Below are 24,858 nucleotides of genomic sequence, written 5' to 3'. Positions count from 1 at the left end.
TCTTTCTTGGGTGCTGTATTTAAGCCCTAGGGGTGGTGGTATTTTCTTATATGTATAATTTCTATATTCTCCTTTTTTTTTTTTTTTTGGAGACAGAGTCTTGTTCTGTTGCCCAGGCTGGAGTGCAGTAGTGTGATCTCGGCTCACTGCAACCTCCAGCTCTCAGGTTCAAGCGATTCTCCAGCCTCAGCCTCCCAAGTAGCTGGGATTACAGGCATGTGCCACCATGCCTGGCTAATTTTTGTATTTTTGGTAGAGAGGGGGTTTCACCATGTTGGCCAAGCTGGTCTTAAACTCCTGGCCTCAAGTGATCCTCCCACCTCGGCCTCCCAAAGTGCTGAGATTACAGGTGGGATTACCACTGTGCTTGGCCCAAATTAAAATTTCTAAAATTTTCAGGCTCAAAGCCTATTTCCCAAAATGGTTACAATCATTTCTTTCTCTCTTAGAAGAAAGTAACGTGGATAAAAATTGTCCCCAAACTAGCCCTTGGCACCATTTTTAGAGGCGGAATATGAGGCTGGATAAAGCCCAGTTTTGTCTGCAATGGCATTCCTCTCTCCCGTCCCAGGACCCCAGAAGATTATTACTACCAGAAAACACGCCATCTTTGCCCTGGTCTGGCCAGAGGCCCAGAGGGTGCATAGGCGGTGACACAGTGAGACCTTGTTTCAAAAAACAAAACAAAACTGGGGTTAGGGCAGCTAGCTAGGGAGCTGGGGTGAGATGTGCTGTGCTCACCCTAACCATACTCTGACGAGGAAAGCTGGTGAAGTCTCCTATCTTACAGTTGAAAGGTCAGGCCCTGGAGGCCTATATAACCCATATGAGATCTCTTTCTAGGGTTCCCAGGAGCCGAGATGCCCATCTGAGCCTGATCTTCCTGAAGATCTTTGGGAAGCTCACCTTCCAAGACTCCCCATGATGAGCAGCATTGATTTTTCTGGGTCCCCACATTGCTTAGGGAAACAGGTTCCTCCAGCTCCCATTGGCAACATTTTGTGCTTACCCTGAGAAGCTGGGTCAGGCCACTGTGCCAGGTGTCAGGCTTAGCCCAGAGAGAGTGAGGTGGAGGAGGCCAGCCAGGTCCTCTTCACATAAGCTCTCAGGCAAGCTCCTCAGGGCAGCAGCTCCTCAAGGCCCCAGGAACATGGCTGTCCCATGGCTAGTGCTACTCCTGGCATTGCCCATCTTTTTCCTGGGGGTCTTTGTCTGGGCTGTCTTTGAGCACTTCCTCACCACGGATATCCCTGCTACCTTGCAGCATCCTGCCAAGTTGAGATTCCTGCATTGCATATTCCTCTACCTGGTCACTTTGGTGAGTTTACTTTCAGGCCACGTCGTAACCTGGGGGCTTCTTCTCTTGTTCTCAGTACCTTACCCTCTTTTCCCTCTTTCACTTCTCTTCTGTCTCTCTCTCTCTTCAGACTCCCTCAAGATAGACTTGTCTCTTCTGTATCTGCTATTCTGTTTGCCTCTCTCTTCCCTCCCTCCGTTCCTTCCCCCTTCCCATAGCCTGCCTGCCTTTCTTCCTCCCTCCCTTCCTTCCCTCCTTCTCTCCCTCCCTTCCTTCCTTTTTTCCTTCTTTCCTTCCCTCCTTCCCTCTCTCCTTCCTTGTTCCCTCATTCTCTCCCTTCCTCCCTATTTCCTTCCTTCCCTCCCTCCCTTCCTTCCTCCCCTCCTTCTCCCCTCCTTTCCTTCCTTTTTCCCTTCTTTCTTTCTCTCCCTCCTTCCTTCCTCCTTCCCTCTTTCCTTCCTTCATTCTCTCTCTTCCTCCCTATCTCCTTCTTTCCCTCCCTCCTTCCTTCTTTCCCTTCTTCCTTCCTCCCTATCTCCTTCCTTCCTTCCCTCTTCCCTCCCTCCGTCTCTCTCTCCCTCCCTCCCTCCCTCCCTTCCTTCCTTCCTTCCTTCCCTCCTTTTGTTCCTTTCTTCCTTCCTTCCTTCCTTCCCTCCTTTTGTTCCTTTCTTCCTTCCTCTCTCCTGCTCTCTCTAACTCCCTTCCTTTCTTCCTTTAGCATCAAACATTTACCGAGTGCCAATCACTGGGCTCTTTTCTGAGAATTCAAAAACAATTTCAGACCCAGTTCCTGCCTTCCAGTTCAGTTCTTGCGGCCTGACAGCTCCTGCACCTTCTCCAGCCGCACACACTTTCGCCCTCAGTGCACTGACTTACCTACAGGTTGTTTCTATTTTATTTTACTTTTTTGAGACAGGGTCTTGCTCTGTTGCCCAGGCTGGAGTGCAGTGGTGCAATCATGGCTCAGTGCAGCCTCAGCCTCCTGGGCTCAAGCTACCCTTTCCATCTCAGCCTCCCAAGTAGCTGGGACTACAGGTGCACACCACCATGCCCGGCTAATTTTTGTACTTTTGGTAGAGACAGGGTTTTGCTATGTTGCCCAGGCTGGTCTAGAACTCCTGGGCTCAAGCAATCTGCCTGCCTTGGCCTCCCAAAGTGTAGGGATTGCAGGTGTGAGCCACTGCACCTAGCCTCACAGGTGTTTTTTTCCTTATTCATCTCTGTAAGCCCAGTCCCACTCACAGAGCCTGGTATCTGGTAGGTGCTTACTTTTGTTGATATACATGAATTTACCCAGCATTTCTGAGTGGTCGTGCCAGCCAGGCTCTGAGCAGGGCTTGGGGATTGGGGGTTTGGGGTGGACCAGCACGCACCCAGAGTTGCAGTGGATTTGGAAACAATGGTTTGACATCTTGTTTGTGGCAGGCAACCTGAGTTAACACCAATGTCCTGACCCTGGGTGGAGACCTTATAGAAGCCAAACAGCTCCTACCGATTCCAGGGCAGCTGTGGAGGAGGATGAGGAGGCCACGCTTAACTGACAGCAGGGCTTAGGAATAAGGAAGAGAGACAGCAGCCGGACTGCCTGAGTGTGTGTCCCAGCTCTGTCACTCACTTGGTGTGCGGTCCTGCGCCGTTTACTTAACCTCTCTGTGTCTCAGTTTCCTCATCTGGGAGGGTTAATATGTTTAGAGATGTTTAGTGAATTCATAAAATACATTTCTGTGCTGCTGGAAGTGTTCCCCATGGGTTACAAAAACATTCTCTAAAAGATCACTTTTAGAGACACCGACAAGTTCAGTGTGCTATGGCATCAATGCCACTGACACAAGGAGACAGGGCAAGGATGTAGGAAGTACTCTTGTCCTCTCATTTGGAGAATGCAATCAGCCTGGAATTAGGCAGTCTCAAGCCAGTGGCTGCAATCCACATGGAGTTACTAGTTGGGTTAGAGCCCCAGGATTTAAAACGAGGGCCTAAGATGTTCAGGTGGCCCAGAGAAATGGAGATTTTTCTAACTGTCAGTGTTTCTCCTCAAAAGTAGCCCACAAGCTAAGCATCTACTGATGACAGCTCCTACGGGCTGCTCACAGGGGACTCTAAGATGGGTCTGCAGCCGCTGAAAGGGTGGATTCAGCTTGTGGCGTCCTCTCTCGATCCCTCCAGCACTGGGGCCTCCCGGGGCACCCTGCCCATCATGGGGTGATGATGATGAGGATGAGGACATGCAGTAGTGAATGTTCATTCGGTTCCAGAGGACAGATAGACAACACAGGAACAAGAAGTTTAGGGAGGACAAGGAAAAAGCTAAAAAGAGTCTATGGCCAGGAAATCAAGAGCTTTGTTTTGGTGTCAGACTACCCTCTGAGCCCTGAACCCCTCACTTACTTGTTTTGTGGACTCATGTTTTTGTGCCTTTATTTTCTTCTCTGAAAAGTGAGGATTTTTTTTTTTTTTTTTTCTGAGACAGGGTCTCACTCTGTCACCCAGGCTGGAGTGCAGTGGCGTGAACACGGCTCACTGCAGCCTCCACCTCCTGGGTTCAAGTGATCCTCCCACCTCAGCCTCCCACGTAGCTCAGACCACAGGCGTGCACCATCACATCACGCCTGGCTAATTTTTTGATATTTTGTACGATGGGATCTTGCTACGTTGCCAAGGCTGATCTTAAACTCCTGGATTCAAGCAATCCTCCTGCCTTGGCCTCCCAAAGTGCTAGGATTACAGGCGAGAACCACTGTGCACGGCCCTGGGGAGGCTTTTTATAGGGCGACATGGGGATTAAATGAGAAAAGCACTGAAAATGCACAGCACAGTGCTGGGTGCTTAGAAAGGCTCAATAAAAGTCAATTATTCATAGTATGCTTATCAAGTCCCTGAAGACAAAGATGTAGCATTTCTTGAAATTATTATAGATTTAAAAGTTGCTATGAATGATTTCAGCCTTACTAAAATATATAAACAGTAATATAACAAACACTATTGCTTTTCTTTTTCTTTCTTTCTTTTTTTTTTTTTTGAGACAGTCTCAGTCTCTCACCATGTAGGCTGAAGTGCAGTGGCACAATCATGGCTTACTGCAGCCTCGACATCCTGGGCTCAGGTGATCCTCCCACTTCAGCGTCCTGAGTAGCTAAGACTATAGGCGCCTGCCACCATGCCCAGATAACTTTTTTGTATTTTTTGTAGAGACCAGGTTTTGCCATGTTGCCTAGGCTGGTCTTGAACTCCTGGGCTCAAGAGACCCGCCTGCCTTGGCCTCCCAAACTGTTAGGATTACAGACATGAGCCACTCTGCCCAGCCACTATTGCTTTTCTGTTTTTGTTTTTGAGATGGAGTCTTGCTCTGTCACCCAGGCTGGAGTGTAGTTGCACAATCTCAGCTCACTGCACTGAAACCTCTGCCTCCCGGGTTCAAGTGATTCTCCTGCCTCAGCCTCCCGAGTAGCTGGGACTACAGGTGCATGCCACCACGCCTGGGTAATTTTTTGTATTTTTAGTAGAGATGGGGTTTCACCGTGTTAGCCAGGATGGTCTTGATCTCCTGACCTTGTGATCCACCCGCCTTGGCCTCCCAAAGTGCTGGGATTGCAGGCATGAGCCACCGCAGCCTGCCTGCTTTTCTTTTAAAGGACAAATGATGCAATATTTGTCAAGGAGTTTCAACAGCTATTTAAAATTCTGGACCTCAGATATTTCTTTCTTTCTTTTTTCTTTCTTTCTTCCTTGTTTTTTGAGATGGAGTCTCACTCTGTCGCCCAGGCTGAAGTGCAGTGGCATGATTTTGGCTCACTGCAACTGCCACCTTCCAGGTTCAAGTAATTTTCCCACCTCAGCCTCCTGAGTAGCTGGGACCACAGGCATGCACCACCACGCCTGGGTTTTTTTTTTTTTTTTTTTTTTTGTATGTTTTGTAGAGATGGGGTTTCTTCATGTTGTCCAGGCTGGTTTTGAACTCCTGGGCTCAAGCAGTCTGCCAGCTTCGGCCTCCCAAAGTGCTGGGATTACAGGTGTGAGCCACCACGCCTGGCCACTGGACCTCAGATATTTTTAAAATCTCGATGCTCCCATGTATAATCTTAATAATCAGTTTTCCTCTCTGCCTCTGTCCTAAGTTACCAGCTATAGAAAATGTGGACTCAGAATTGGAAAACCAAACCAAAACCAAAACAAAGTAACTTCGTGGCATAGCTAGTGGCCATCACACAGTACAGTGTGATGTTAAACTTTCTGGGGTAGTGCGATGCCTATGGAGGTTTAACATCACACTGCATTGTTCAAAATTCCCTAAGCAAATATTTCCTGTTCTAGATGCTGGAGACAGAGGGGAAGGTGCTGAGACCTTTGCTCATGAGAAGCATTTGGTTTGGTGGTAGGAGCAAACATGGGTGATCATATCCACACAGTAAAGCCCCAGAGGAGTTCTAAAGAAATCTTTAGAGGCAGAGGTTGCAGTGAGCTGGGAATGTGCCACTGCACTCCAACCTGGGTGACAGGATACTGAGGGCCTCCAAGAACGCAGTGGCCATTACTATGAGAGGGAGGAGGATGGCCCCATGTAAACATGACTCTTGAGCCTGGATATGAAAGTCAGTTTGGTGTCCAACCACCTGCTGAACAGGTAAGAAAGGCTCCCAGGAAACAAAGGGAGACATGGAGAAGCCAACAGTGTGTGGGCAAACAGGGCAGACAGCTGGGGAGATTAGGGCTGGGGCCAGCCTACCCCGACAACAGGTGCCACGACTTAGGGAGCTCACAGCTGAGCAGGTGAAGATCCATGCTGGTACGACATAGAGGCCTGGGGTTTTCAGATATGGGTCAGTTGATGGGAAAAGCAGGTGACATCCACCTTGCAGATCAACTCGTTCTCCTCCAACTAAAGCAGGGAAATCATTATTTTGTTTGGAGTTCCTTTAGGAGGACCTCTTCACGGAGGCAACCGATTGGGGTAGTCCGTGGGACCTAGACAAGACCCAGTGGGTGCAAGCAAGAGAAAGGGTGGGGCTCACACTGGCCAGGACCCACTGGGGAGACACTCTATGTAAGTGGTCACATCCCATCCTCACACCTCATCCTTGGACCATACACACCATGCTTCTCATTTTGTAAACAAGGGAAATTGAAGCTCAGAGACAGTGATGCCCAAGGCTTTTCAGTTCATTGGAGTTTGGGTTCAGACTTGAGCTTGGATAGGTTTGGCTCCAAAACCCAAGCTCTTTCTTGGTTAGCAGTTGAGAACACAAATTTTGCATCTTACTTGTTGAACAACCCTGGGCAAGGAACTTGACCTTGGCATGTCTTAACTTCCCGATCTGTAAAATGGAGCTGATAATTGTGCCTGACTTAGAAAGGTTGCTGAGAAGTTTAATCAAGTTAATGATCCAAGCCACTTGGACCAGTACTGGCACATTGTAAAAGTCTAATAAGTATCAGCTGTTCTTGTTCTTGTTATTCTTATCATTCCTTGCTGTTTTCCTTATGACAAAGACACACTCCAAATGTGAGACCTGTGGGAGAGATTATCCAGAATCGCTGAAATGTACTTAGTATATGAAATATGACACCTTGTAACTATATTTCATGAAATATTAAGAAGTTGAATTGTTTATAAGTAGAGTGACCATATTAGTTTAAAAACACTTTACTCCCTTGACCTGAGCCCACAACAGACATCCCTAATTGATCACGTTGCTCTTTTTCATTGAACATGGACACAGTTAGGAATCCTTCCTAACCCAGAAGAATGATGTGTTGATACAGGTGAGGAACTATCTTTGCATCCCAGGTTGGGGAGAGTCCAGCACAGAGCTATAGAGAGGGAAGTTGCTGGCCAGTTGCCTTGGCCAATTGGCTTTTCTTTTTTTTTTTTCCCCGAGATGGAGTCTCTCTCTGTTGCCAGGCTGGAGTGCAGTGGCGTGATCTTGGCTTACTGCAACCTCTGACTCCCAGGTTCAAGCGATTCTCCTGCCTCAGCCTCCCGAGTAGCTGGGACTACAGGCGCTTGCCACCACGCCCAGCTAATTTTTGTAATTTTAGTAGAGATGGGGTTTCACCATGTCGGCCAGAATGGTCTTGATCTCTTGACCTCATGAGCCGTCCGCCTCGGCCTCTCAAAGTGCTGGGATTACAGGCGTGAGCCACTGTGCCCGGTCAACAATTGGCTTTTCTAAGTCAGTGGCTTCTTCCCAGTCAGCCCCAAGCTAGGCTACCCTTTGGCAAATTCACTTCATTATTCAATCAAGAGCCTTTGGGGAGAAAAGTTGGAAAACCCAGCCCTCTACCTGGACACAATCCAGAGCCCATGGATTCCTGAAGAGCCCCCTGTACCTACAGGAGGCAGGTGAGAAACTGAAAACATCCTAACAATTCTAAGTGTCAGGGAATCTACCATCCAGATTCTAACCTCGCCTAACGTCTGGCTTTCTTTTGTTACCTCCAACAGGGGAATATATTTGAGAAGCTGGGAATTTGCTCCATGCCCAAATTTATTCGTTTTTTACATGATAGCGTAAGAATTAAAAAGGACCCTGAACTTGTGGTGACCGACCTGCGTTTTGGGACGATACCCGTGAGGCTGTTCCAGCCCAAGGCAGCATCCTCCAGACCCCGGCGAGGCATCATCTTCTACCATGGAGGGGGCACAGTATTTGGGAGCCTGGGTAAGGGGCTTCCCTGTGGCTTTGTAGAGGAAGGGCCTCATCTGCATGCATAGCCTAGCTCATGCCTCCCGCAAGAACCCTTCTACAGTAGCTTAAAGGAATCAGTTGTTGGAGATTTTTATAGCGTTAATAGCCCAGACTAAGGGCTTTGGGCTCAGGTCATGTGGCAGCCAACATGGGAATCCTTTTCTTTTCTATAATATGATGGTCTCAGTCAAGATGGGGACAGCAGTGTCATGGTGGGGCTGTCGCAGAGGCTGTGGATTCCTCTCTCCCCTTTCTACTCATAGTCATTGGCCTGCCCTGTCTCATTTACAATGATCCCAAACCCATGTATTTCCCTCTAGCTCTGCAGTATCATCATGACCCAAGACCCCATCCTTGCTTGCCTGCCTCCTTGCACCCCAGCCTCCCAGCCACGGGTCTCCCTGGTTCACCTCTCACCCCTCATAACTGGTCCCCATCCAGCAGCTAGAGGGATTTTTTTTGTTTGTTTGTTTGAGACAGAGTCTCGCTCTGTCGCCCAGGCTGGAGTGCAGTGGCGCGATCTCGGCTCACTGCAAGCTGCGCCTCTCGGGTTCACACCATTCTCCTGCCTCAGCCTCCCAAGTAGCTGGGACTACAGATGCCCGCCACCGTGACTGGCTAATTTTTTTTTTTTTTGTATTTTTAGTAGAGACGGGGTTTCACCGTGGTCTCGATCTCCTGACCTCATGATCTACCCGCCTCGGCCTCCCAAAGTGCTGGGATTACAGGCGTGAGCCACCGCGCCCAGCCTTCCAGAGGGATCCTTTAAAAATACAAGTCAGAGCTTGTCAGTCCTGCACTTAAATCTCTCCTGTGCCCTTCCATGAAACCCAGACTCCTCCCACAGCCTCACCTGGGTCACCTGTGGTGTCCCTTACCCGTTCACTCAGCTGCAGTCCCAATACGTGTCTATCTGCTGCAGACACTTCAGCTCCTTCTCACCACCATTCTCCACCTGCTGTTTCCTCAGTCTCAAAAGATACCCTTCCCACCCCTGACATTGCATGGCTGACTACGCCTGGTTATTTCAGGTGTATCTCAACTGTCCCTCCCCAGAGTTGTCTTGATGCCAGTGGGCTGGGGGATGTCCCCAAAGGCCAGTGGCACCTCCAGCTGGTGTCCCTGCTCTTGAAACCGTTGTGAGAATGAATTCAAGGACAAGTCAGAAAACAGTGAAAATACAGAGATTTGTTGCAAAGGGAAAAGTACACACTCAAGAAAAGGGAGTGGGATGGACTCAAGAGAGACAGGCGCAAAGAAATGCTACCTTTATGCATTTCTTTAACCAAGGGGTGGACTGTTCATGAAAATTCTTGGAAAAAGGTGACGTTTTCTCGGAACTGTGGTGCCACCCATTTGTACACCAAATATGGTGTCCCCATAACTGTCCTGTCGCTGGTGGGTGTGTGTTTAACATGTTAATGAACACATAAGGAGGTCCTAGGAGAAATCCAGGTCCAATCCAGTGCCATGTTGGGTCCAGTTGGTCTTAGCCAGCTTGGTCCACACCCTGGCTTTTCAGGGTTTTATCACCTTCTGCAGCTATTTCAGCAGTTTCCTTTTGCTAGTCATGTGAAACTGCTGCCTGGAATTTTCTATTCTTCTGCGACCACCCTGTATAATTCCTATCTCATTTTTTTTCCCTCAGAGATTTCCATCTCCTATACTTAGGGGTTGATGACGGGAGAGGTCAGTCTTCAGTATCTACTTTCTGCTGATTAGGGGGTCTTGGCCCCGCCTAGTGTAGGCTTGGAAATCTCTGGGGTCCCAGCCTATGGGTCCCAAGGGTGGGTCATCAGGAGGATCTGAATCTGAGGGAGGGATTGGTTGGAATCCTGCAGGGCCATCCTTTTGACATGGAACTGTTGCAATCTATTAGGTTGGTGTGAAAGTAATTGCGTTTTTTGCCATAAAAGGCAAAAACCATTTGCGCCAACCTAATAGAAGACATAAACTTTACAAAGAGATTAAACAAGCAAGGACCCAAGATCAGAAGTAATAAGACAGCTATTAGAGGTCCCAGGAAAGGTAGGACTCATGTCACACTTGGTAGGTATCCCTGGATGGAGTCCCACGTGGTTTCAGCAGTGAGGTTATTGAAATTATACAGCCAGATAGCCTGTTGGTAAAACTTTGAACATGCAGTTCAGCTAATCCTGAATTGTTGATATAAGAACAACAGGTATGGTTTATTACCACACAAACCCTTCTGAGGGGTTTATGCTCTGGTCCTGTTAGGGCCTTGTACAATGGCTTAGTAATGAGTGCAAATCCTGGGATCCAAATCCTGTAAAACCTTGGCACACCCAGGAAAGTTCTAAGTTGCTTCTTTGTTTGTGGAGGTCCTACCTTCAAGATTGCCTCCTTTCATTTGATGGACAAGGTCTGGTTCCCTGGGCTTAGGATGTGCCCTGAATATTTTACTTTACTTCAGGTTTAGAAATCTGGGCCTTGGATGAAGAGAACTTATACCTTCTTTTTCCCAGGAAGTTTAGGACCTGAATGCCATTCTTCTCTGAGTCCTCTCAGAGGGACTGCATACAAGGATAACATCCACTTATTAGAGTATCCCCCCGTTCCTAGCTCTAGCTCCCTTGATTCTCATGCCAAGGGATTTACAAACATGTGAGTCCTATCCCCAAAGCCTGGAGGCAGTACCATCCAGGTGTGCTGCTGGGAAATAGTAGTTCCAGGACTAGTCCACTCAAAAGCAAACAAATACTGAGATTCAGGGTGCAGAGAGAAACCATCCATAAGATCTAATACCATGAACCAATTGGTGTCTCCCAGTATTTGGGTAAATATGGTATAAAGATTTGGCACTATAGGATGTAAGAGAATTACGGTCTCATTGTAAGTCTTGAACTACTGTTTCGTTTTTGGACAGAAAAGACAGGAGTATTACAAGGAGATCGGCCTGGAACCAGGAGGCCATGTTTTAACAACTTCTCAATTAGAGGTTGCAGTCTTTGCCTGGCTTCTGATTTGAGAGGATATTGATCCTCGTATGGGGAATTATTTTTGTCTTTTAAAGAGATGATCACTGACTGAGCATGTATTGCTTTGCCAGGAGTTTCTTGGTTCCATACTTGTGGGTCTACTTGAGACCTTACTTCGGTGTGTGAGTGGGTCTCCTGTTTTTCTGAGGCTGATTTAGAAGCAACAAGCATTGCCAATAAGGAGGGCTTTCTAGGGCCTGATAAAGTGACTTCATTTATTGGGATGGCTAGGAAGTCCCATCCCTGTGGGGGTTCAGTCAGGCTGATGGGAAAAATTTTAGTTATAATAGCCACAAACCTTCTTGGAAGGCCTGAAGGTTTTTGCAAAAATCTCAGGATAAGATTATGGCTGAAGGCAACCTAATCCTTACCTTGAGTAAATAGCTTAAAGTGAGTACAAAGAAAGATGGAATAGTTTATCTAAATAGCTTGTTTACTTATGTGGTCCTAAGACTAACCTTTGATCATTCATGGGCAAGACGGCCCTCTCCGGGGTAGGGGCGACCAGGTTAATTACCCACAGGTGTGTTGACTCAAGCCTTTGTCGATTAATCTTTACTGAATAAATACGAGTCTCGCTGGCTGGTCAGGGCCATGGCCACTGACTCTTTACAGCACCTTGCTCAGTGTCTGTAAGTGGCTCAGATGCTCAGCTGGACTGGCAAAGCAGAATATCTGTGTCAGTGCATGTTATTCATCCGTTGTTGGGTCAGGGTCTCGCACATCCCAACAAACAAATGGGACATTCTGGCATAACTAGAAACTCATGAGTTACTATATATACTATATAGACTATACTGTCTATAGTCCTAGGCTGCAGCTCAGGGGTAAAGTATAGCACTTTGATTTTGGGGTGCCATCAACACCTGTGATACTAGCTTTTGGAGGATAAGGGCCCAGGGTGGCTGTTTAGGAGAGAGTAACTGGCCCCTGAGTCAATTATGAAATTAATATTTTTACCAGCCATGTCAAGAGTCACCGAGGCTCCTCAGTTGTGATGACCATGATTTTTGTGGGGGCTGCCAGGAATCTCAGGCCTCTTCAGTTCTCAGTTATGGCCATTATGGCATCGGGTGTCCTTCTCTCCCTTCAGAGGTCAGGGCAGTCCCTTTTCCAATGGTCCTTCTGCTTGCAGTGAGGGCAGGGTCTAGGTGGGCTCCCTGGCTGGGACAGTCATTGCTCCAGTGTCCCAGCTTTTCACATTTGAAGCAGTAACCACTGCCTGCAGGTTTGCTGTTAGGCCTGTTTGACCCATGACTGAAGCCTCCCTCTGGGTAACCCTGGGTTTGTGGGGCACTGGTTGCCGAGTTACAATGACGGCTATCATTTGGGCCTGCTCTTCATCCCATTGTTTGCCATGCAGGGTCTTTTCAGCCTTTTCAGCCCCGTCCCTATTATTGAATATCCTAAAAGCTACATCAAACATTTGATTAATAGGCATTTGGAGTTCCAAAGCCAATTTCTGTAATTTTCTCCTGACGCTGGGCACTGACTGGCAAGAAAGGGTTCTGATAAAGAGCCACGAAGGCCTATATATATGGTATTTCAGTCCATTTCTCCCGACATTTACAAAAAAGACCTAATCGCAAGATGGTATTAAAATTTAGGGTTTCATTCTCTGGCCATTGCACCCTATTTTCCAACTTATACTGGGGCCAAATGGTGTTATAGAAAGAAATGAGTTTCTTCTAAGCCCATCAAGTTTAAAATTATTCCAGTTTTTAAGAATGTGTCCCAAAGGGGAGTTGGCAGAGATGGAAAGTTACCCATGGTCTTGGCTTGTCCTTGGCATGACTTGAGAGAGAAGGGGAAAATAAGAGTATGGTTCCCTCATGGATGGACTGGTCCTGGCATTTTATGAAATGTCTCTTGTGATTGGCCAGCTCCATGTTCACGCCAGGGAGACAAGCATCCCAGTTCCCTTGGCTGGCTGCCTCAGTGTCCAGGAATCCCTGGAGCCCTACTGTCCTCAGCATCTAGGCATCCCTGGAGTCTCAGTGTTGCCCAGGCATCCGTGGCACCTGGGGCTTTGGAAATGGGAAGGTCGAGAAGGGCAAGCTGTGGGCCTGCAAGCTTGCTGATATCCATCTGAACATTTACCAACAGGTAAAGCTTGGGAGTAGAGGTAGAGATGATTCCGTATGGCCAAAAAATAGGGACCTTGAAGGGAGCACTTGGCATTCCAGAGAACAGTGTCTAAGGGGCCTATCCTGCTGTGTCTAAAGAGTTCACTAAGCTTTCGGGTGAAGTGTGAGGAAGAAGCACGAGAAGAGAAAATCACAACAGTAGGGTTTAAAGAAAGACAAGGAGAAAACATTTCCCAACTAGTGTCAGTGTCTTGGCACAGCTGGTCCCTTGGGAAAACAGAAGACCCTTCCCAGGAAAAAGTCATAGTGCTCCTTGGAAACCATCCATCCACTGCCTGGTATGGGTTTTTACCCTACCACCCTCATTAGCCTCATGTCAGGGAGGACCATGGTGCCTCAAAGCTACTCAGTGTAAGGCTGGGCATGGTAGCTTATGCCTGGAATCCCAGCACTTTGGGAGGTTGCGGCAGGTGGACTGCTTGAGCTCAGGAGTTCAAGACTGGCCCTGGCAACATGGTGAAACACCCCTTCTCTACAAAAAATACAAAAGTTAGCTGGGCATAGTCCCAGCTACTCAGGAGGCTGAAGCAGGAGGATTGTTTGAGCCCGGGAGGCAGAGGTTGCAGTGAGCTGAGATCACACCACTGCACTCCAGTCTGGGTGACAAAGAAAGACTGTCTCAAAAAAAAAAAAAAAAAAAAAAAGAAAAAATGGAACAAACAAAAACCAAAACTACTCTGTGTAGGTTGAAAATTTCTCATCTCTGCTTGTCACCCATCAGGGTGAATTGGGTTTTCCAGCCTGAGAGAGCAGCAGGGAGGCAGGCTGTAGTTAGCTCCAAGAAACAAGGAAGAAAGTAGTAATTCCAGAGAACAAGAGGACTCAAACTGAGGTTGGAGCAGGACTTACCAACTGCCAGTGGTTCTAAAATGGTAGTGATGATGTTCCTGACTGGCTCGCCATAAAGATGATACTGCTGGTCTGGGGGAGGTCCCCAAACGCCAGTGGGACGTTGACCCTCGCCAGTGTTCAGGCTCTTGACACTATCATGAGAATGAATTCAAGGACGAGTCAGAAAATGGTGAAAGTACAGAGATTTATTGCAAAGGCAAAAGCACATAGTCAAGAAAAGAGTGCAGGCAGACTCAAGAGAGACACGCGCGAGGAGAATTGGGGCTGCCACCTTTACAGGTTTCTTTAACCAAGGGGTGGAATATTCATGAAAATTCCTGGAAAATGGCGGAGTTTTCTCGGAACTGTGGTGGCACCCATTCGTACACCAAATGTGGGTGTCCCAGAACTGCCATGGTACTAGTGGGTGTGTGTTTAGTATGTTGATGAGCATAGAAGGAGGTCCTAGGAGAGACTCAGGTCAAATCCAGTGCCTTGTCTTAGCCAGCTTGGTCCACACCCTGGCTTTTCAGGGTTTTATCAGTCTCTAGCTTCTGCAGCCATTTCAAGTTTCCTTTTGCTCATTGTGTGAAACTGCTGCCTGGAATTGTCTTGTCCTCTTCTCCCCTTCTCTCTCTCTGTCCTTCCCTCCTTCCTTCCTTCCTTCCTTCCTTCCTTCCTTTCTTCCTTTCTTTCTTTCTTTCTCTTTCTTTCTTTCTTTCTTTATTTCCTTCTTTCTTTCTTTCCCTCTCCCTCTCCTCCCTTCCTCACTCCCTCCTTCTCCTTCCTTCCTTCCTTTCTTCCTTCCTTTCTTTCTTTCTTTCCCTCTCCCTCTCCTCCCTTCCTCACTCCTTCTCCTTCCTTCCTTTCTTCCTTCCTTCCTTCCTTCCTTTCTTTCTTTCTTTCCTTTCTTTCTCTCTCTCTTTCCTTCCTTCTTTCTTCCTTCCTTCCTTTCTTTCCTTTCTTTCCTTCTTTCTTTCTCTTTCCCTCTTTCTTCCTTCCTTCCTTCCTTTCTTTCTTTCCTTCCTTCCTTCCTTCCTTCCTTCTTTCTTTCTTTCCCTCTCCCTCTCCTCCCTTCCTCTCTCCCTCTCCTCCCTTCCTCACTCCCTCCTTCTCCTTCCTTCCTTTCTTTCTTTCCTTTCTTTCTCTCTCTCTCTTTCCTTCCTTCCTTCTTTCTTTCTTTCTTTCTTTCTTTCCTTTCTTTCTTTCTCTTTCCCTCTTTCTTTCTTCCTTTCTTTCCTTCCTTCCTTCCTTCCTTCCTTCCTTCTTTCTTTCTTTCTTTCTTTCTTTCTTTCTTTCTTTCTTTCTTTCTTTCTTTCTTTCTTTCTTTCTTTCTTTCTTTCTTTCTTTCTTTCTTTCTTTCCTTTCTTTCCTTCCCTCTCCCTCTCCTCCCTTCCTCACTCCCTCCTTCTCCTTCCTTCCTTCCTTTCTTTTTCTTTCTTTCTTTGTTTTGAAACACTGTCTTACTCTGTCACCCAGGCTGGAGCACAGTTGCATGATCTCAGCTCACTGCAACCTCCACCTCCCGGATTCAAGTGAGTATCGTGCCTCAGCCTCCCAAGCATCTGGGATTACAGGCGCGTGCCACCACACCAGGATAATTTTTGTATTTTTAGTAGAGACAGGGTTTCGCCATGTTGGCCAAGCTGGTGTCGAACTCCTGACCTCAGGTGATCCTCCCGCCTTGGCCTCCCAAAGTACTGGGATTACACGTGTGAGCCACTGCGCCCGGCCTGGAATTTTCTATTCTCCTGTAACCACCCTGTGTTATTCCTGTCTCAGCCTCCCTGGACATCTTATCTAAGAACTCTCCCTGCTGACTGCTGCCCTGCCCTGCACCCCTGTCTCCACCCCCGGCGCTGATGCTGCCCTGCCCTGCACCCCTGTCTCCACCCCTGGCGCTGATGCTGCCCTGCCTTGCACCCTGGTCTCCACCTCTGGCTTCATCCTTGTTAATTTTCTTCAGGTACTTGACGCAGTCAGAGCTCATTTTGTTCTTTCATGGGTTTCCTTATTTAGTACTTGACTCCGCCCACTAAAAATGAAGAGTGCAGGAAGTTTTGTTTGTTGCTGGATCCCCAGTGCCTGTTGTTTTCATTTTTTGAATTGAATGAATGAATGCACGAATAAATAGATGGATGGATGGGGAAATAAGTGGATGAAAGAATGAGCTTGTGAATGAACAAATGGATATGGATGTATGGACCGATGCATGGACATGTGCGAGAAAAATTTGCCCACAGGAAAACGCGGGCTTCTCCTGGTACACAATTTCCCCGAGATTAGGATGTACTGCCACCTGGTGGTAGAAGTGACGATGGACAGTGTCTAGCTGGATCTGTTGTCATGGGAACAGAACCCAGTTCCTGGCCTCATGGACCTGACAGTCACCTGAGGGAGTTGGACACTGAAGTTATTGCAGATCATGATAACACAGGTGGCATGGAGAATGACTCACAGCATCATTCCGATTTAGCTCTTCTCATCAGAGAAGTCAGATTTGAGCTCAGGCTCAATGGATGAAGAGGATCTGGCCCTTTGGAAGCCAGAGAAGAGCCTTCTAAGTGAGGGCCGGGGCTAGAGGGAGGCACTTGCTTCAGGCTCCAAATTCAGAGGATGCCAAAACATTCATTAATCAAGATAAGTAATATTTTAATGCAATGTTTAAAAAACAAATATTAATGCAAAACAATTATGATGAAGAAAATGTCAAAATGTATACACAGGCAGGACTCAACAGGGCGGAGCAAGTGTGCAAGTGAAAAGTAGAAGCCTGTTTATATACATATATATATTTTAAGGACAGGGTCTTGCTCTGTCACCCAGGCTGGAGTGCAGTGGCATGATCACAGCTCACTGCAGCTTCCAACTCCTGGGTTCAAGTGATCCTCCTGCTTCAGCCTCTCGAGTAGCTGGGACCACAGGCATGCACCACCACCCCCAGGTAATTATTTATGTATTTGTTTGTTTATTTTGAGACAGGATCTCACTCTGTTGTCCAGGCTGGGGTGTAGTGATGCAATTATGGCTCACTGCAGCCTCAACCTCCTGGTCTCAGGTGATCCTCCTGCCTCAGCCTCCTGAGTAGCTGGGACCACAGGCATGTGCCACCATGCCTGGCTAATTTTTAAGTTATTTGTAGAGATGGGTTTTCCCTGTGTTGCCAGGCTAGTCTTGAACTATTGGGGTCAAGTGATCCGCCCACCTTGGCCTTCCAAAGTGTTGGGATTACAGGAGTGAGCCACCGCGCCTGGCCTAATTATTTTTACAGAGATGGGGTCTTGCTATATTGCCCAGCCTGGTCTCAAACTTCTGGAGTCAAGTGATCCTCTTGCCTTGGCCTCCCAAAGTACTGGGATTACAGGTGTGAGCCACTGCACCCAGCCAAGCCTATTTAAAATTTTGATATTTTGTTCAACATACAATTTTTTGGCATTAATTGTGATTTCTTAATTGCATCCAAATGTTATTTTTCTGTATGGCTGAGTGTTGTGGGGCTCCCTTGATTTTGCACCCAAGGCAATGTCTTGCCTACCTCACTGTAGTCCTGGCCCTATTAAGTCTTAAGTGGAAGGGACAGTAAGTGCAAAGCTCTGAAACAGGGACGACCTGACGTGCTTGGGAAAGGAGGAATGTCTAGGTTACATCGGGAAGATGACACCCAGGTTGGCCCCGATCATGGCTAGCAGAGGTCTCCACTTTGGCTGGGCCTTAAAATCACCTGGGAATTTTAAAGTCATATTCACAACCAGATCGCACCCCAGGCTAAGTGGGCAGGACCCAGGCATCAGCATTTTTTTTTTTTTTTTGAGATGGAGTCTTGCTCTGTCACCCAGGCTAGGGTGCAGTGGTGTGATCTCGGCTCACTGCAACCTCTGCCTCCTGGGTTCAAGCAATTCTTCTGCCTCAGCCTCCTGAGTAGCTGGTACTACAGGCATGTGCCACCATGCCTGGCTAATTTTTGTATTTTTAGTAGAGACGGGGTTTCACCATATTGGCCAGGTTGGTATCAGATTCCTGACCTCGTGATCCGCCCACCTTGGCCTCCCAAAGTGCTGGGATTACAGGTGTGAGCCAGGGCATCAGTATTTTTAAACAGTTCATCAGATGACTGCAATGTGCAGCCAGGACTTAGACCCACCAGTATGGAAACTTCAACTTAGGGGCTGACTGCTCTGACTCAATTTAGACCCCTCTGTGCCTCTGGCTCCATTCAGAACCATTGTCACCTCCCTCGAAGAGCATTAATGAAGCATGCACCCACTTCAGCAACCTCCCCCCAACCCTGGAATTACCTGGTATGACTTAGAAAATCCTGATCCCTGAGCTTCCACCCTAGAGATTCTGATTTAATTGGTTTGAGGTTTAGCCTGGGCCTGAGGACTTGTAAAAACTCCCTAGTACCTCTATGTATGGCTGAAGTTGAGAACGACTACATTAGAAGTGTATTTGGCAGTGATTCTGTGTCTGCCACTGTGCTAGTATGTTCCACATACTCATATTAATGGACCTGCCTCTGAGAACTTCATATGCACCACTCTGCTAATAGAAACATCCCGTCTAACCCTTGTTTATTTCTTGATCAATATAAATATATAGTTATTATTAACATCCTAGGGCAGGCATGCCTAATTTCCCTTGGTTTTGTCCATTTCCGATCACTAAGATTTCCAGGTTCCCAGTTTCCTCCACTGTAAAATAAATGTTGCAGAAAGTGAGCCCCAAGATGAATTCGAGTCCCAAAATTCAGGAGGTTGGGGACAGATGTATGATTTGGCCTGGCTTGTTGGCTCTGCCCAGGCAGAGGAGGCAAGGATAGAAACAGAGAGGATGCCACACCCCACACCAAGACTGTCAGCTGGCTCTTCCTGGGGGCTGTGGTGAGATGATTTGGGTCCTACTCATGCGCTGCTGCTCTGACTGTTTTTGTCTTGCAGATTGTTACCATAGCCTGTGCAATTATCTGGCCCGGGAGACTGACTCTGTACTTCTGATGATTGGGTGAGTTGCTGGAGACAGCTGGTAGTTTCCACAGGGGTGAGAGGAGATAGGGTAAGTTCGTGGGTGATTTGTAGATCAGAGAGGCCCTAACTCCCAAGAGGCAACTCTTGGACACACATCCACAGAGACAGGCGCAGCAGTGCTCGAAAGAGCAAAAACCTGGAAGCAACCCACACGTCCATGAACAGGGGCGTGCATGAATAAACCGCAGCACAGCAACTGTTAGATTACATAGCCATGAAGATATGGATTTTTCCATAGCCATTTAAATAAATGAACTAGAAAGGTGTACCATATTGCAAATGAATCTTAGTAGTATAAAACTAAGTGAAAAATGTTAAAAAAATTACAGAAAGCCTGATACTCATTTTGCAAAGGTAAAAACGTTAAAACCAAAAGAATACTTTCGAGGAATACACATAGACACAACAAGACAATGTAACATAGAAAGAAAAAAATGATAGATACAGGATTCAGGGTAACCATTCATTAAGTTGGAGGGGAAGCAAAATGGCATGATGGTGGGGTTGGTGAAGGTGATGGGCAAGATTCTGGCTGTTGTTTGGGGTGATGGTTCTGCAGGTGCTTATTGCATTGTTAAAAACTAACTAAGCTTCTGGTCCTACAGGAACTAGTGTTGAGAGGGTCTTAAGATACAACCCTGGTCCTATAAAAACAAAAGGGAGATGGGGGCATCTTTAGAGTGGATGGAGGGGGCAGTAGGGGCTACTCACTAGGATTCTGGTTCTTGGCCCAAGAGATCTCACATCACTGGGAAAGAGTTTAGAGAAGGCCAGTGAGAGAAATTAAAATCTGCCTTTTTAGATTCTACCTGTACAGTGGACCTCCTCAAACCTTAGCTGCCTCTAGGCTTTGGTAGACAGAATAGCTGTGTGACTTAAACAAAGTCACTTAACATCTCTGGTCCTCTCTGATGAGATTGAGGAAGCCAGCACATTCTAGTATTCATCAGCATACTCCCAGGTGGCTTACCATTGTGTCTGAAATTCCACCATTACAGTCTATGTCACCAAAGGCCTTTGTGATAATAAAAACATCCCTTGAACAGGTAGCACATAAAGGTATCAATAAGCACCTGCATTAATACCTTGTAGGAAATTGCTTAGGATACCATTATCCCAGATACTTAGACCTGGTGCACGGCCCAGGGCAGTTTTGATAGAGTGGCTGATGGAGCTGTGTGCACAGATAAGGGCTTCCAGGAGGCTCCAGGGAGACAGTAGATGAGAGGAGACTCCCTGAGAGACACTGAAGGGAGGGAGATGTCTAAGGCCTGGATGGGACTCCCCACCCGAGCTCTTGCAGAAGATGGGTCTTTTGACCTTTGGTTCTGTGAAGCCTTCACCTCTGGGTGAGTTTCTCAGTTTGGGCTGCTATAACAAATTACCATAGATGGGGCAGCTTAAACAACACTTTGATTTCTCACAGTTTTGGAGGCTAGAAGTCCAGGACCAGGGTGTCAGCATGGTCAGGCTCTGGTGAAGACCCTTTTCCAGGCTGTAGACTGCCAGCTTCTCCTTGTATCCTAGCATGGCAGAAAGAGAAGCCAGAGAGCTCTCTCCAGCCTCCTTCATAAGGGCACTAATCCCATTCATGAGGGCTCCACCCTCATGACCTGATCACCTTCCTAAGGCCCCACTTCCTAATACCCTCACATTGCAGTGTAGGATTTCAGCATGGGAATTTTAGGAGGACACACACATTCAGTCTATCGCAGTGAGCCAGAGAGAAGTGCACGGAGGCACAGGAGAATTTCTGCCTCTTTCTGGCAGGTCAGAGATTTTGCCAATAGAAAGTACCTAATATTTGTTATCTCCTTCATCATGTTGGAGTCATATATTCAACATTTGGTGAGGTGTATTCATTTCTAGAGATGGGAAAAGGAAAGCTGAGGTTTGTACTCTCTGCTACCAGGTGCAGGGGCCACCTCCCTGCAAGGACCCTCTAAGAAGCATGTGTTTTGCCTGAGATTAACTGGGAACCTGCTTTGATAACATTGATAGATTTATCAATATATTGACCATCTAGGAAATGGGCAATAAGATTATTGAGCAATAATTGTTTCCTAGATGGGCACTATATTATGCTGCAATCAGTCAAACTCTATTTTGAAAAAAGAGGCATTAAATTAACTTTTAAAGGAAACAAAATTCAAGGTCTAACAGAAGGCAGTGTTTTCAAACTGGTTCTTTTGAACCCTAGGGTTCCCTGTGATGCCTTAGAGGCAGCTATGGAGGTCAAAGAAGAAGAAGAGTGAGGGCTTATGTTCCTTATTCATGGGCAAAACCAGAACAACTGCATTTGTTTATTTTATACAATGGGACTCTTATATAATTTTTTTCTTCGAAATGAAAAAAATAATTTTGTCATTCTAAGTTGAAAGCCACTAGTCTAAGGTGTTATTTTTCCTTATGAGCTTCTTCCAAATTTAATGTGATGATTAGAATATACCTTTTTGATGTTTTCTTTTCTTTCTCTTTTTTCTTTTGTTTTCTTTCTTTTTTTTTGAGATGGAGTCTCACTCTGTCTCCCAGGCTGGAGTGCAGTGGCACAATCTTGGCTCACTGCAACCTCCACTTCCTGGGTTCAAGTGATTCTCCTGTCTCAGCCTCCCGCGTGCCTGGGATTACAGGCTCCCACCACCACACCCTGCTAATTTCTATATTTTTAGTAGAGATGGGGTTTCACCATGTTGGCCAGGCTGGTCTTGAACTCTTGAGGTCAAGTGATCCTCAGCCTCCCAAAGTGCTGGGATTACAGGCGTGAGCCACTGCCCGACCTTGATGTTTTCAATGATAGATTGTAAGAACAGAAAAGATGATTGGCAGCAACTTCAACTTAACATTTAAGAGAACAATTGTTTGGATAAACTCTCTGCTCCAATCAGTTAAGCCAAACTGTTTCTATTTTTTATTCATTCCTTTCTATTATCTTAATCTCAATTTATGCATTAATTAGCTTGTTCATTACTGTTTTTAAAAGCTCATTTTAAAGTTCCTTTTCTTTGCCCTTGAATTTCTTTGAGGGGACATACTTCGGAAACCAAACCTCAGGATACTTAAGATCAACCCCCTAGTGTTCTTCACCAGCCACTGGCACCTGGGTCTTCTGCAGCTTGAGCTGTGGGTTTCCAGGCTAGCTTTCCGTCTCTACATTACACCTTCAGAACACTCCCTGCCCCTCTTGCCTCCCACACTGGAGTGCAGTGGTGTAATCACAGCTCACTGCAGCCTCAACCTTCTGGGCTCAAGCAATCCTCCTGCCTCAGCCTCCTGAGTAGCTGAGACTACAAGTGTGTGCCACCAGGCAATTCTTTTAAATTAGATTTTTGATTTTTTTTTCGTTTTGTTTTTGAGATGGAGTCTCACTCTGTCGCCCAGGCTGGAGTGCAGTGGTGCGATCTAGGCTCACGGCAAGCTCCGCCTCCTGGGTTCAGGCCATTCTCCTGCCTCAGCCTCCTGAGTAGCTGGGACTACAGGCTCCCGCCATCATGCCTGGCTAATTTTTTGTATTTTGTTTAGTAGAGATGGGGTTTCACCGTGTTAGCCAGGATGGTCTCGATCTCCTGACCTCGTGATCCACCCACCTCGGCCTCCCAAAGTGCTGAGATTACAGGCGTGAGTCACCGTGCTCGGCCTAGATTTTTGATTAAAAAAAAAATTCTGCCTGAAAGTAACTTCCCCTTGACTTTAACTTTAGTGTTCTCTCTCCCTTTCTCTACAGACAAGCAGTGGGACTGGTAGTGGTTTCATTTGCCCTTTTTTCAGCCATTGCTGGTTGTTTTGCTCCCAAAGCAAATAGTTTCAATGAAAACAAAGTTGCATCACCTCATATAGAGTTTACGGGAAGCCGACAGAGCACAGGTTTGGAGTTAAGAATCCTTGCCTGTATGACTCTAGGCAGGTTCTCCACGTGCTCATAGGAAGACAATGGGGTTAAAATCCTTACTTCATAGGGTTATTCTGAGGATTTAATCAGATATAGTCTCGTAAGGGGGTTGAGGATTCTGTTGAAACAGCTCCCTAGCAACACTGTCCACACTGGCCTAGTGTTGCTCCCTGTTTTGGTTTTAGGTACCGCAAGCTTCCTGACCACCATTACCCTGCCATTTTCCAAGACTGCATGAATGCCTCCATTCACTTCCTGAAGGCCCTGGAAACCTATGGGGTGGACCCCTCCAGGGTTGTGGTCTGTGGAGAAAGCATCGGAGGCGCAGTGGTGGCTGCCATCACCCAGGCCTTGGTGGGCAGATCAGATCTTCCCCGGATCCGGGCTCAGGTTCTGATTTATCCAATTGTCCAGGCATTCTGTTTGCAGTTGCCATCCTTTCAGCAGAACCAAAATGTCCCATTACTTTCCCGGAAGTTCATGGTGATTTCTCTGTGTAACTATCTGGCCATTGACCTCTCCTGGCGTGATGCCATCTTGAACGGCACTTGTGTACCCCCAGATGTCTGGAGGAAGTACGAGAAGTGGCTCAGCCCTGACAACATCCCCAAGAAATTTAAGAACAGAGGCTACCAACCCTGGTCTCCCGGCCCTTTTAATGAAGCTGCCTATCTAGAAGCCAAACATATGCTGGATGTAGAAAATTCACCCCTGATAGCAGATGATGAGGTCATCGCTCAGGTTCCTGAGGCCTTCCTGGTCAGCTGTGAGAATGACATACTCCGTGATGACAGCTTGCTCTATAAGAAGCGCTTGGAGGACCAGGGGGTCCGCGTGACGTGGTACCACCTGGAGGATGGTTTTCACGGATCCATTTTCTTTTTTGATAAGAAGGCTCTCTCTTTCCCATGTTCCCTGAAGATTGTGAATGCTGTAGTCAGTTATGTAAAGGGCATATGATAGTAACCCTGGGGCCCCGAGGAGGAAGGGGCAAGTATGGACTCTACCAGAAACTGGGTGCTTTAGTGAGTTCTATTTTATTGACTAAAGAGGTGCTACATCAATGCTTGGGGCAGCTGGGAAGGGTGAGAAGTAAGCTAACAGTCTTGCTTAGTATTCAAGAAAATCTAAACTGTGTCTGTTTCCTTCCAGCACTAACAATGTCCATTGCTGGATCTAGTGACATTCTCTAACATTTCCATTCAGGTGAAATAAATATCAAAAGGAGAAAAAAATGCCTTTAAAAATTTCTCAAAGCCCCAACATATAAGATCTGTGCAGAATAAATGCCAACAACTGGTCATACTGTCAGTGGTGAATCTGTATCCATGAAGACAAAGCATTGCTGGAGGGGTCATCTAATTGTTCCTGCGGCCAAAGGTCACTGGGTCAAATCTCGACTTTGATTGGCTCCAGCTGATCTGAGAAATGCTGTTGCAATGAAATTCTACCCTTGACAATGAAGATCTCAGAGGGGATTGTGGGAAAGAGACAGACAGGGAAGGAGGCAAGAGGAAAGGAACAGAAGAAAAGGGTGGGCTCTGGGGAGCTGTGAGCTTTGCCTGGGCTCAAGTCTTTAATCTGAATTCCAAAAGCAGACCACTGGGTACTAACAGGCAGGTTCACCAAGTCAGGGATGTCTTGGGAACCTTTGGATGCCATCTGGAATATGGAAACTGCATTTCCTAAGGCAGTAAGGTGCTAGCCTCTTTTCTTCGATGAGCTTGTATATTGTTCTCCTTTTTTTTTTTTTTTGTTTTGAGACGGAGTCTCACTCTGTCACCTAGGCTGGAGTGCAGTGGTGCAATCTCGGCTCACTGCAACCTCTGCCTCCCGGGTTCAAGCGATTCTCCTGCCTCAGCCTCCTGAGTAGCTGGGATTACAGGTGCATACCACCAAGCCTGGCTAATTTTTGTATTTTTTAGTAGAGATGGGGTTTCACCATGTTGACCAGGCTGGTCTCGAACTCCTGACCTCGTGATCCACCC

General features: G+C 47.0%; 1 protein-coding gene across 1 annotated transcript; it reads left to right on the top strand.

Annotated features, from left to right (window-relative positions):
• Window positions 1-698: 698 nt before the first annotated feature.
• AADACL4 (arylacetamide deacetylase like 4) lies at window positions 699-24,171 on the top strand. The gene is made up of 4 exons (XM_054446864.1): window positions 699-1,318; window positions 7,740-7,956; window positions 18,898-18,961; window positions 23,056-24,171. Exons 1-4 carry the CDS (start codon window positions 1,151-1,153, stop codon window positions 23,828-23,830), a joined length of 1,224 nt encoding a protein of 407 aa, XP_054302839.1. The 5' UTR covers window positions 699-1,150; the 3' UTR covers window positions 23,831-24,171.
• Window positions 24,172-24,858: the final 687 nt, after the last annotated feature.

This window comes from Pongo pygmaeus, chromosome 1 (assembly GCF_028885625.2).
Source record: "Pongo pygmaeus isolate AG05252 chromosome 1, NHGRI_mPonPyg2-v2.0_pri, whole genome shotgun sequence".
Classification (NCBI taxonomy): Eukaryota; Metazoa; Chordata; class Mammalia; order Primates; family Hominidae; genus Pongo; species Pongo pygmaeus.
The sequence above is the reverse complement of the archived record's forward strand: the minus strand, read 5'-3'. Positions and strand labels throughout refer to the sequence as shown.

Bases quoted from the DNA above. Each gene is read 5' to 3' on its own strand.
- AADACL4 (XM_054446864.1), top strand. From the start codon at position 1,151: ATGGCTGTCCCATGGCTAGTGCTACTCCTGGCATTGCCCATCTTTTTC. The intron at 1,319-7,739 runs GTGAGTTTACTT...TACCTCCAACAG, and splicing joins TCCTCTACCTGGTCACTTTG to GGGAATATATTTGAGAAGCT. The intron at 7,957-18,897 runs GTAAGGGGCTTC...TTTGTCTTGCAG, and splicing joins CACAGTATTTGGGAGCCTGG to ATTGTTACCATAGCCTGTGC.